Source organism: Gobio gobio, assembly GCF_949357685.1.
Source record: "Gobio gobio genome assembly, chromosome: 4".
Lineage (NCBI taxonomy): Eukaryota > Metazoa > Chordata > Actinopteri > Cypriniformes > Gobionidae > Gobio > Gobio gobio.
The window spans coordinates 52,030,531-52,043,061 of NC_137100.1; the positions used below are offsets into that span (position 1 = coordinate 52,030,531).

Here is a 12,531-nt window from a genome sequence, read left to right on the forward strand (position 1 = left end):
AAAGCAGTTATTTTCAAAACCTGTTAACTGTCACTAGCCCACCGTTGGGTCCATTTGCCACTGCATATTTAAAACAATTATATCCTATATTTATCCTGATCATTCGAAAGCGTACGAACTCAAGATTCATCCTGTGAAAACCGTTTTGAAATCGGACGTTGCGTTTCCATGGAAATGGTACTCTAAATTCTTCTAGCGGCTCCTCCCCTAGTGGGCATCGTCATGTTTCATATCACAACATTATTCCAAATACTTTATAATAAAAACCTTTTCTAATCTTGACAAAACATATATCGTCGGAAAGGTCTGAGTCTCACGGTTCTATATCTGCCAACTGTTTTGTGATATTTTGACAAAAATATATACATTTGTTACAGGAGATTGCATGAAAAAATCTATGGAATTTCAATGACACCCAGTGGCTATTTGTGGTACAGCGTCTAAACAAAATCTCTTGGGAATTAAAATTTTTGTGATATCAACTTCAAATTTGGAACACAAATTGGTAAGACATATGGCTTTGATTTGATAGTAATTTTAGAGTAGAAATTATTTTGTAACATATATATTTTATATTAAATATTTAATACAGTACATTTGATTTACAGTCAATTTAAACTTCCATAACTTTTTCAAACATTCATTTTTTGAAGTGATTTCACTTGAGCAATAATCTGCTGACCGTCTTTTTTTAAAATGAGACCAAACTTATGTCTATATTCCACAGCATTCTTGAATTGCAACCATTTAAGTTTGGATAGTGCATTTTCATGTATATTTTCAAAAAGGGGGGTGACAGTTGACAGGTTAAAAAACGTTGGTGTCCAAACAACAAAGTAAGTCGTGCACGTTTGGAATGACACGAGGGTGAGTAAATGCTGACAGTTACCATTTGGGTTAAGCTATTATTATGAAGCTTTGCTACACTTTTTTAGTGACAAAAGATTGTGAAATTCTAGAATGGCACTGTAGTGGTTTAGCTACTAACAACCAATTATAAACCATGCTGCATACCTCTTAAATATTCGTGCATAAAAGTCTCACATGCTGTGTATCTTTTCAGTCTTTGAAGGAAAATGTTGAACAGTGACTTCAAAACTGGATTGAATGACAAGCAGTAATTATAACAGGTTGCATGCTGTACTTGTCAAATCAATGTTGTTAACCTCATAAATACGCAAATAAGCATCTTAACCCAGATTTTGCAGTATGAAAGCTGCAGTCTCGAAACCGGACTACTCAAGACTAAAACCCAGGGTAAAACATGAGGGACTTTTTTCGCACCTGGGCTGGGCTTGCTGGTTTGTTTTTTACTAACAAAAAAGTTATATTCTTTGCCCTTTCACACACAAAAAAAGAATAAGCTTCAGGCTCATGAAAATGCTAATTCATGCCTGTACAGTAGAGGGCGCAGCACAAACAAACCTTTCAGAAAAATAGGATGCAGAAGAAGTTCAACACTTGCTTTAGTAAACACAAATGTGGTGTTTATCAAATCGTTTTTGGTTATTGGCATGGTTGAATTGGATCCTCGAGGGTCAGCAGCAAAGACTTTGGTTACTAAAATGAGATTAAATACATAAAGTATATTTGTGTAATTTCTCAACATAGGGACAGGAGGTAAGAAACAAAGTAACTTGCATTACTTATTTGAAAAAAGGAACATTTTGTTGGAAATGTAAAATGAATGCGTTACTTGTTACTTTAAAAAGTAATCTGATTACTTACCTCAAGTTACTTATAATGCATTAACCCACAACACTGGTTAAAAGAAAATAATTTTTTCACCAAACTACTTCAGTGTGTACATGATAAATGTCAAAAGGTCAAAGCAAAGACATGGGGTTCTCAATAAATTCTTGAAATCATTTTATTTTGCACCTCAAAACAAGAAGGGAATGAATATGTGGTACATTGGGAATGTAGACACAGCTGTAGTTTTACATTTTTTTTGGTGTAAGCTCAGAGAAAACAAAATTGTTAATACAGTCATAATAATTGCACTTCATAAATCTAGACTGTAGCCAGCTTTTTGCCTCCGCCAGAAACACCCCGTCACCTCTCTCGAGTTTCTAAATTCAATTTACCGATGAAATTTGACTGACAAAAGAAATGCTAATTTAACGCCAGGGACCGCTGTGCCCATCCAATTTTTCTTTATTTCCCCCCTCTCTGTCCCACAAGGCATTAGTCTTCTCAGTAATCTAAGTGCAGTACATTCACAGGAAAGTCACAGTCGGAATAAATATTTCAGTGTTGAGACAAAGCTTACGAACGGCCTCAACCTGGCTCGAAACCGCTAGCACAGAGCTGAGAAAAACACTCGTCCCCTCTCCTTCCACCTCTGTTCGAGAGAGGCGCCACAATGATTGTTTTTATCGTTTCAAAAAGAGGAATGGTCAAGCGACACCTCTGATAGGTTAACTCCCCTCAGGTCTTCGTTTAATGGAGTCACTTGTACTTCTAAACTTCAAAGCCATGAGGGAAAAGTCATTTGATCCCTAACCAATCAAAGAACAAGATTTCCAACAACAGACAGCTCATTTTCACAATTCCAAATCCGATTCATTTTGGCATGTCAGAATGTGTTTATTTCAAAAAGACCTGATCGGTCTAACCTTGGTAATGAGGGTGGTCTCATTTCAGAGCTTTCCAACAACCGATTCCTTTTATATCTGGTTATTTGGAGATTTGATTCCAGTGTAGGTAAATAAATGAGTGTTCTGCTGTTTAGCTCTCGGAGGTGTTTACACCGTGAGAACAGCAGAAACTTATACTGCAGCCAAAGGAGAATAAAAATTAATGACCCTTAACGAAACATTAAAAAAACCTAAGCATTTTACACTCTTACTCCCTTAGCAGCCAATGCATATTATATACTACAAATATATATAAAATAAAACAACAAAAATAGGTTCAAGTCTTCAAGTTCTTTAAATACATTATATTCAAACGTCTAATTTCCAACCTCCCAAGACTTCCGCACATTTTTACACCCCAAGCAGTGCAATTTCTATGATTTTTTTTCCATTTTATCCATTACCGTCACCTACATAAGCACTGATCTAGTTGCCTTTTTGGTCTTTGAAATGTTGTAATGTGCGAATACCGTTACCTCTTACAGTGTTTTGTCAGCACAGGTTCAACCGGATCTTTTACAGACAACCGTCGTGCTAAAAGACCATCATTCTTCATCGCATTAATCCAATCGGTTACTTGCAATGTGGGGAGAAGAGGCCATATTTACTTCATTTAAACCATTGACTCTCACCAAAAAATCTATTAGTCTGATAAAATAATTCAAAAAGAAAAAAAGATAAGCAATTGGAAAACAACCAAAAAAAAATCCCTCTTGGTAAAAAAGAGAGAAAGAAAAGAATCACAGAATCCACATTTAGGAACATTCCAATTCCCAGCCAGCAATTCTCTCTCAGCTCTGAGCTGAGAGGCACCGATTGGCTTTCCAGCATTCACCCAACCATGTTTTGATCCAGATCTCCCCCAGTCTGCTTTGAGCAGGATCACGAAACTCCACTGCAAATCTAGGCAATGGCAACAACTGCAGTTTGTGATTAAAGATTTCCAGTCGCTCTTTATATTGGTCAGCCCGGCTCTTATCTGTAAACAGGGAGGCGGATGTGTGCATGCTGGTGGTCCAATAGTCTCGGCACAGACACAGTCTCGTATCCCTTCCCCAACATCTGCTCCTTGATGCAGGGCGGATGGATGTCATTGATCAGGTATTCCAGCGACTGCAGACTGCTGCTCAACACTGATGTATTACATAGACTCTTACTGGGCAAACTGCAACACAGACCACCCGTGCTGTCTATGGGGTGGTGGTGGTGGGGGTGATGATGGTGATGGTGGTGATGATGAGGGTGTTGGTGATGGAGGGGGAAACCCAGATCCCTGTGCCCTGTCACCGGTCCAGCTGTGGTGGTAGCTCCCGGGAGCTCTTGTGGGTTGTAGCAGTCGCTGTCTGGCGTCACCAGAACGCTGTTCCACGGAGGCGCAAAGTACTGGCCGACAGAAAAGTTCCCATGCATCCCCACACAGTTCAAAGGGGAAGAGCTGACTTTGTCCAGTCCACCCCCGCCACTCGTACTGGCTGTCATCGGATAACCTCTGGAGGAGGACACCTGTGCCCCTCCGAGCATGATGGACCCTCCCGGGGCACAGGTTTCGGGTGACTTGCTTACAGCACCTCCACCTCCACTCCCGCCGCTGTACATCCTCAAAACGGCCTGCTGCTGGTGCTGTTGTTTCTGCCACAGCAGGTAGTCCATACTTTCAGGATACACCCCAGCCTTCATCGCCTCCCCATTATGCCCTGGTAGCACCGTCCCTGAATAGGCCATGTTTCCCTGCGGAGCCACACTAGTGACGTAAGTCCCCCCTGAGGAGTTAACGGTGCCTTGTTTGGATGGGCTGGGGTTCGGAGGCCCTGTAGATGCCCCATTCTGACACACCTGCTGCAGAGCCTGGGCTTGGCAGTGCTGGTTAATCTGGTAAATGATGCTCTGGATGGAGGGAAGATTTGACTGAGGAGGGAGGTTTAGTCCTCGGCCCCCTGCCACAGGGATCACAGAACCGGCCACAGTGACGTTAGGGGGGACCGACAGAGTGGTGGCCTCTGGCGGTTTGGGATGCCCTGTGTGGTACACAATCTGTCCATGGCAATGACCTAAAGTGCTGCTGTTGGGAGGCGGATAAGGAGCCACTGCTATCTGCGCCGGAGACAACTTAGTCCTCCTGCCCTCTGAGTTTTTGAGGACACCCTTTGTGGAGGGTATGAAAGATGATGAGGAGGATGATGATGAGGATGATGATGAGACTTTGACGATTGCTAACAGACCCTGGTAGCCCCCAGTGTGGAGATGGGGATAGGGGCTGTAGCGCTGTCCAGTGGTATCGTATCCATTCACAGTCCGGTTAAGGTGCTTGTGTTGGGGGACCCTGATATTGGTGGGGAATATCTTGATGGACAGAGGGTTGCTGGCTGTCTTCTGTGCGTAGGCATCCAGCTCTGCTGTGCTGGGGTAGCGCGGGGAAGGCATGGGGACAGTCAGCTCACCTGGAAGACAAAAATATAAGAATATCTTTAGTCAGACTATAAAAGACTTGGAATATGACACAAGTGTAGACCATATGGCACCTTTTTGCCATTTTGATGATAATGGAGCTATTGGTCAGAAAGTAGCAGTCTGGACATTCTTCTAAATATGTCTTTGGCACTCTATAATACTGTATTTGTGTGAAAATCCCAATCCATTTTGGGAGAGACAAGTGTGCCAAGCTTCCAGGAAAGACCTCCATCCCTGGTTGAAGGTCACACAGTCGTTGCCTTCAGGTGTGTAACAACTTTTGGCATCACCCTAAATGACCTGCTCTACTTGGTGGCTCACATTACAACAACAGTTCTGCCTTTTCCACAACAAAGAAAATAAAGCCCTTCCTTGACTTATATACATGAATTGTATGTTCTCAGCTACCCATTTAGTATTTGGCATTGACCTTGTGTGCACTTTCTTCATTGGTAAGAAAATGTCTGCTAAGAACAAAAATGTAATTGTACAAACCGCAGATAGATAATTCACAAATTATATGAATACTGAATGTTTCAAATTCAGCCTCTCTATAGAAACTATATTTAATTCCTCATCCAGTTCTCTCTCTCCCTCTATTTTCCAGTAGAGGTTTATCCCTGGATAAATAGCTCTTTTTTAACTTGAAATCAGGCACCTAAGGCATTATTAAACCAGTGCTTTGTGAAATTAATTTGGCCTTTCTATTGTTCAAAATTGGGTTACCCTTGGAGACGGAAAGGAGAGCGAGCAGGAAGTAAGGAGGATAAAAGACTTGTTTAATTGCACTGACACATTTGAGATTTATAAGTAGCACCAGTAGGTCTTAGCCTTGGCCAGGCCAATTTCTCAATTATTCAATCAGACCATCTCCAAATGAAGAGACAGACCTACATTACCCCTCCCACGAACCCCCGAAAACTCTACCCCCTGGGAATACGTAACCGGGTTTTTTTTTCTTCTTCAGCCTGTACAGAGAAACTGTGAGACAAAATGTACAGCACGAGCTTTGTCATAAAACATGATTGAAATATCCATTAAAAGCTGTGCTGCAAAACTCACTGACTCACTCCTATTAAAATACAAAGACCCACATGTTGGGCAGGGCAGGAAATGATAAAAACCCCAATAAGCCTTAATGTCTAATAGTACTCAGAGAGCAAGACAAAGTGTCCTTGTAGTTGGACTCTGTTTTGGCTTGATCAGGGTTTTTAATCAGGCATTTTCAGAGAAACCTGGGGCTTTTGGGATTCTGAGAAAAAACGAGTTGGGGAAACAAGGAGAAAGAGCTGCGAGAGGCAGTGCAGAGGATGAGCGGAGGTGAAGGGCTGTGGTGAGATTGGATTTAAACGACATTATTCAGGCAATTTCATGGCTACTTAGTTCAGTGCTACAAAAAGGCAGAGCGGGAGCAGGCAAAGCACTCAATTTACAAGTGATAAATCAACTGCCACAAATGACTACCAACCCTCTCAAAAATTATATTTTTTAAGAAAAGTGTGCACATCTATTGGTTGTTTTTTATCATTCTGACTAAAATTAAACTGCCACAAATGACAGCGTCAGCAAATGCCAGAGTAGTTTTTCCAGAACTCTAGGGATACAGCTGTGTGGAAGTTGTCACATTTTTGATTGTCACACTTTAAACATCCTTTACTCTCTGGCTTCCATTAAGCTGGCACAAGTCAATCTCTCAAGAAGCTAAATCTACACCATCCATGTGCTCTAAGCCCTTAAAATCTAATAGCACATGGTAAAAGTAATTCCCAGGAGATAAGTGATGAAGTTGCATATCTAGGCAGCGTCTGTGTGTGTGTGTGTATATATATATATATATATATATAAATTACACTGTTAAATTAAGATGCGGTACTAACTATACTATACAAAAATAAAAAATATTTTTAGGAAATATTTTTACATTAAAATTTTTACATTAAAATATTTTTTACAATATTTTAAAGAAAAACAATACTTTATAGTGCCTTATCTTAATTGAACAGTTTGAACAATTAAGATGATACATGGAAAAATGATATCTAAAGAAATTTGAAACTAAATTTCAAATAAACATTTTCTTTAGCTGCTGCACAAACTTTTCTAGTCGATAGGACAAATCTGACACATTCTTCTACCCAAAGCAGTTTTATTTCATGTATATTTATAGGATGTCTTGCTTGAGTGGCCTGCCTCAGACCACAGCATTTCAAATGGAATTGGAACCAAGACTCCAGAGAAGGCCAAAAATGCAAATTTGCATCTGTTTGTGCTGAAGCTGTTGTTGTTGTTGATATACATGTCATGTGGCATCACCCTACTTCTTTGGGGTTTTAGATCACAGACAAACACCCTGATATTTGCTCAATGACCACAAGACCTCTGTAAATATATTCACAATATCGCATGGCCTTTCATACATTATTTTTTTTTTTTTTACTTTATTGCTGCTTTTATATCAGAGTTACTGTCTGAATGGATCTGTATATTTTGTTTCATCTATGAACATTTATTTAAGAATGAAAGTTAGGTCATATTTTAGGCCGCATCCAAACAAACAACCTCAAACATTCACTGACTCCGACTAGCTCTTTCAGGTCTAAGAAGTCTTTTTAAAGCATTCCTGAGGCTACAGAGGTCTGCAGAGTGTTTAAAGCGCGTATGTTAGCTGGCATCTTCTTGGGCAGCGGATGAAAGGATGCTCGTCTCTGCGCTGTCACAGTCTAATTGGAGGTGTTCTAAATGGGTCAGATGAAATGGGGGGCTGTCGAGCATCTGTCCAGCCCATGCAGGGCCGGCACAGGGGCCGACACTTTCAACCCCCTCGGTGACAGCAGCGGCACGGCGCTTTGATGTTTCCCCGACAGCCAGCACAGAAGGGTGGGTGGGGAGGGTTTGTGCGCGCGTGTGTGTGTGTGTGATACAACTAGACTGACAGTTTCCTCACTTCGTTGGATCCAAAGAGGAAAAAAACTGTGGATTTCAAAGAGGCGTCGCTGGTCCGTATGCAAATACACGAGCCAATTTTCTGATCTGCTTTACGTAAGGGGGGTTGGATCGGGTGACTATCTTTGATCATCACATGGTTTAATTAAGGAGCTATGCTTTGCCATGTCATTCTCCCTTAGCCCTCTATCTCTCTCCTCCCTTCGCTTCATCTCGCTTTGCGATGGGGCCAAAATGTGCTAATTATCATTAAAGTGCAGCTAATGCTGTTGCTGTCATGCATTTTTGTGACAGGTCCATATTTTCCATTCCTAAACTGCTCCGTTGAATCCTCTCGTACAATGGATAAAGCTGCTGTTGCCATCTTTCTCTCTGTGGCCCGCTCTTGTTTGTCAACAGGCAAAAGCCTCCAGCACCCGACCTGCCATCAAAGGGTTTCACACTTCACAGGCCACGGGGATTAGATGCCTTTCAGACCCATAGAGAGCTGCTCCAACCCACAAAGGCCTCTGGCCATTACTGCAGCTATGAGCACAACGGAGGAGAGAAAGAGAGGTTTGAGGTAGCCATTACTGATTTTCTCTGGTGATTCTTTACTAAACGTTTCTAAATTATAATTCAATCCATGTCAAGGTTATAAATCAGCCCGAAACTGTACGAACTGTAGACACTAGAACTGTACGAAAGGAACTGTTGTAAAGCAGCGTGGGTGATTCAAATCAAAAGACATACAAATCGTCTACTAAAGAAAACATCTGTTTCAACTAGCACATTCTCTAAAAACGTTTTCCTCAGTGGAAATCAAGGATGCTAGAACTGCATGTGGTGACACATCAAAATGAAAATAAGGATCAAAATCATAATGTTTTATATTTTATATCAAAGTTAAAATTGCAGAGTTTAGCTATAACCCTAATCAAACACATCCAAACCAGCTAATCAAGGTCTTCAGGGTTGCTTGAAAAAAGAAAAGAAAAAAAAGAAACACAAGCAGGTGAGCTGAAGCAGGTTGGAGATCAACTTTGTATTGGGCCTCCAGGAGCAGGGTCGAAGACCTAGGATTTAAATTATTCAAAATACAGTTTCATGGCCAGCTGAAATTATTAGTTGATATTTATCACTACATTATCTATATAAATCCTAATGCACTCACCACTGACAGGCTAGTCAGTTCTAAGTGATTAACTTCACATTTGTTTATTATGATGAAACAGGCTTACAAGAATCACCAGATGGGCAAACGTTGAACTTTTAAACATGACTTGTTTGACTTGTTTCCTCACACTTCCCCCTGCCCAGATATTACACTAACATTTTCTGTCACATAGGCCATCCCCTGAGTGAGTGTGAGATCTTTCATCAGCTCAGACCTGCGTGACTTATTGGTGCTCAATGTCTCTGATCACGCTTGCGAGCACAGCGCAGATGGCGTCCTGTGATAAACACAGACAATCGCACCTAAACACACGCACCCACACGATAAACTCAACAACAGATCCACACAAGAGACGCGTTTGCGCTACAAATGCAAACAAAACATACTCCAGTAAATAGGCAGACATGCAACCACACACGCTATCACACAGACACCGGCTCAGTGGAGTGAAGCGTGTTGTGGTTGCTCCTGTTTGCAGTATGTATGTGTGTGTTGCGTATGCTAATGTGGGGCAGGAGTTCTAACAGGTGTCTGCATGGGCGACAGTCTGCAATGCCTCCTGGGCAAAATGCTTCACACTTGCTTCATCTCGACATGCGACAGCCTTGTACGGATTAATTATTTCCCTTGAGGAAGGCAGCAATCCATTCCTTGCTAGCTCACAGAACAGGAGCTACCGTGTGTGTGTGTGTGTGTGTGTGTGTGTGTGTGTTTGTAGGTGTGCACTCAATCCCACAAACACAGCGGGAGCGAGAGCAAACCGAATTACACTAGCCCTCTCCTGTCCATTTATTGCAGATTATTCCTCTTCACTTTACAGAAGTGATCCATCGAGTTTGCTGGCTGTTTTGATGCCGCACGTTTACCAGCAATCTAATATCAGTGCTGTCCTCAGCGAGCATATTCAGTCATGCATTGTGCCTTTTCCCTCTTCTGGCATACGGACAAATGATCCCATCCTGCCAGGCACAAAGCGCTCTGGGAGGACGGGAGGGGAAGATTGCGGGAAACGGGATGGCAGGGGGATAATTAGCGGAATGACCTCTGTCCTTAATCACTCGCGGCTGGCACTGAGTGCCCGTGTGTCAGAGCGGTAGTTCTCTAAATGCCATCTCTCATTACCGCCGACGCACACCAACCAGAGAAGCCCTGCACACACACAAACACACAAAAAGACAACGGGACCTGATCTCCGCAATCTCCCTGCCATCCTGCTGCAGTCTCACATGGCAAACGAACACCTGCAAGCTGAACACTGACGTCCTGTCATGGAGTAGATGGGTCAGGGTGTGCGGGGCTAGGAAAGCCCTGGGTCAGCTCTGGATGCGGGTGCAACGGAAGCCATACGGATAGCGCACGTCCTTCACGCAGCCTGGACCGCCCTTGAGCGAGCAGACAGTGAAGAGGAGGCATAATCCTAAATACTCAATTAACACTACTCTAATTAGCAGCAAGAGTGTGTGTGTGTGTGTGTGTGTGTGTGTGTGTGCTGGAGGGGGGCATCAGAGGGATATGAGTGAATGTGAGGGGGAAGAAAATTGCAACTGGAGATCCTAAAAAATGGGAATTGTCTATGTAGGCAGTTTATTCGTTCTTTAAAGCAATGCATCAAGGAAAAGAAAGAGAAAACGAGAGCGTGAGAGGCCAGATGTGTGCATGCATCCTCAGGGAGGCGTCTGCAGGAAATGATGCAGAGATGAAAGAGAAGTGGTGACACAAAATAACTGAATATTTTCAGAGTGTCGCATTTACAATTAACTTCCCATGAAGAGCAGCACTCTACAGGAGCACAGATGACGTTGAACGGTGAATATGTGAAGCATCTGTAACAATTGAGAAGTGAAAGGATAAATAAAACCTGTGAAATGTCCAGCGGCTTCGATCATGTCTGCAGACGCAGGAGAGAAGAGGTTTAACAGCCGCTGGGTTTCAACAGAACAAAGAACACACAAAACCACATCAGCTTTGGCTCAACAAATATGGGTTGTGGCAAGGCACAGATAAACAGGAACTGATTCTGAGAAAAACACACACATACACTGTCAGATGCAATGCAACATCCAGTAGGTTTGCCCTACCTAGGTTCCCCCCTCCTCTCAAAGCCTGAATTGTTAAAGCGTAGAAGCGGTCAGCACAAACGCTTAGACAGGCACAGCCATCATCTTTATGTGCCAGCGTACGTGCGAGACATCTGACCCTGGAAATTTTGGACCAAGCCCAGTTTCTTTTCCACTGTAGGTGCCTTGGTCTCTCATTGTGATTTAAAATAAAGCACACAATTGAGTCCCAGAGGGGCTGAATCCCAATTCGCATATTTCTAAGAGTGAAAATATGTGCTACATTGGTGTTAGGACAGTGTGCGCTTGAGTATGTAGCAAGAAGGCATACACTTGGACAGACTACAGTGTCATAAAACTGCATCTTTACATCTTTGTATCCGAGGCTATTTCAAGCAGTATTATAAGGTACCGAGAAAGTAGTTTGGAATATTTATAGTTGAATATTGCATACCATTTCATAAATTATATATTACAAACACTGCTCCAAAAATTACAAACTCACTTGTAGTATTTAAAAAGATTGGTTTATTTTATTTTTTTATATATTCAGACAAATAGTATCACATTTTAATACCAGCCATTTATTGGGAATTAGTCATAACATTGGATTAGTCACAAGCAAAGATTTTAATATTGGTGCATCTACTGGCATTGGACCTAATTTTCATAAAAATTTCGCTAATGTGACTGACACTTCATGAATTTAGCTAGTAAACTGTCGCAAACCAAAACTCTTGTGTACGCAAAGGATTGTGGGCAATATTACAGTAAAAAAACAACATGTGCGTATGCATAGTAGTAAATCAAATGTCCTATGAATTTTCAGTGTCTTGGTATGCAATATTTGGATTACTGCATTCCATGTAGGATGGATAGTATGCAAACTGGGATTCAGTTTTGGCCTGGTTAAACATACACAAAAACAGTAAAAAAAAAAACATCTCCTGCATGCACTTCCCAATACAAGCAGGTCTCTCTCTGTCACCCTCTCAGCAAAAAAGTTTCATAAAAGTGGGACAGTGAGAGAGCGAGCGAGCATCAGGGGCTTCTGGTGTCGTTGTATTCTAAACAATACCTGCCTGTTGTTAATGGATGTGTCATCTGCTCTTCTCTCACACTGATTACTCAGCGATTACTAACCCAGGCCCCCAGTCACCGTAACAACCGTTGCCGGCACAATGGAACCCTGAATGTGGCAGCTGTTTGAAGCTCTACAATTAACCCAGCATGCCTCTGTGTGCCTCTCCGGCTCTAATTGAGTGGAGAGCTGAAAGAACGCGGCTGT

At 42.1% G+C, this 12,531-nt stretch overlaps 1 protein-coding gene across 1 annotated transcript in view; it reads right to left on the minus strand.

The window, feature by feature from the left end:
• Positions 1–1,847: 1,847 nt before the first annotated feature.
• Positions 1,848–12,531, minus strand: part of fam222aa (family with sequence similarity 222 member Aa) — a 60,248-nt gene continuing 49,564 nt past the window's right edge. The window contains exon 3 of the mRNA XM_079816204.1: positions 1,848–5,077. Within this exon, the coding sequence (XP_079672330.1) occupies positions 3,615–5,077 (1,463 nt within the window). The 3' untranslated portion in view covers positions 1,848–3,614. The remainder of the gene's footprint in view (positions 5,078–12,531) is intronic.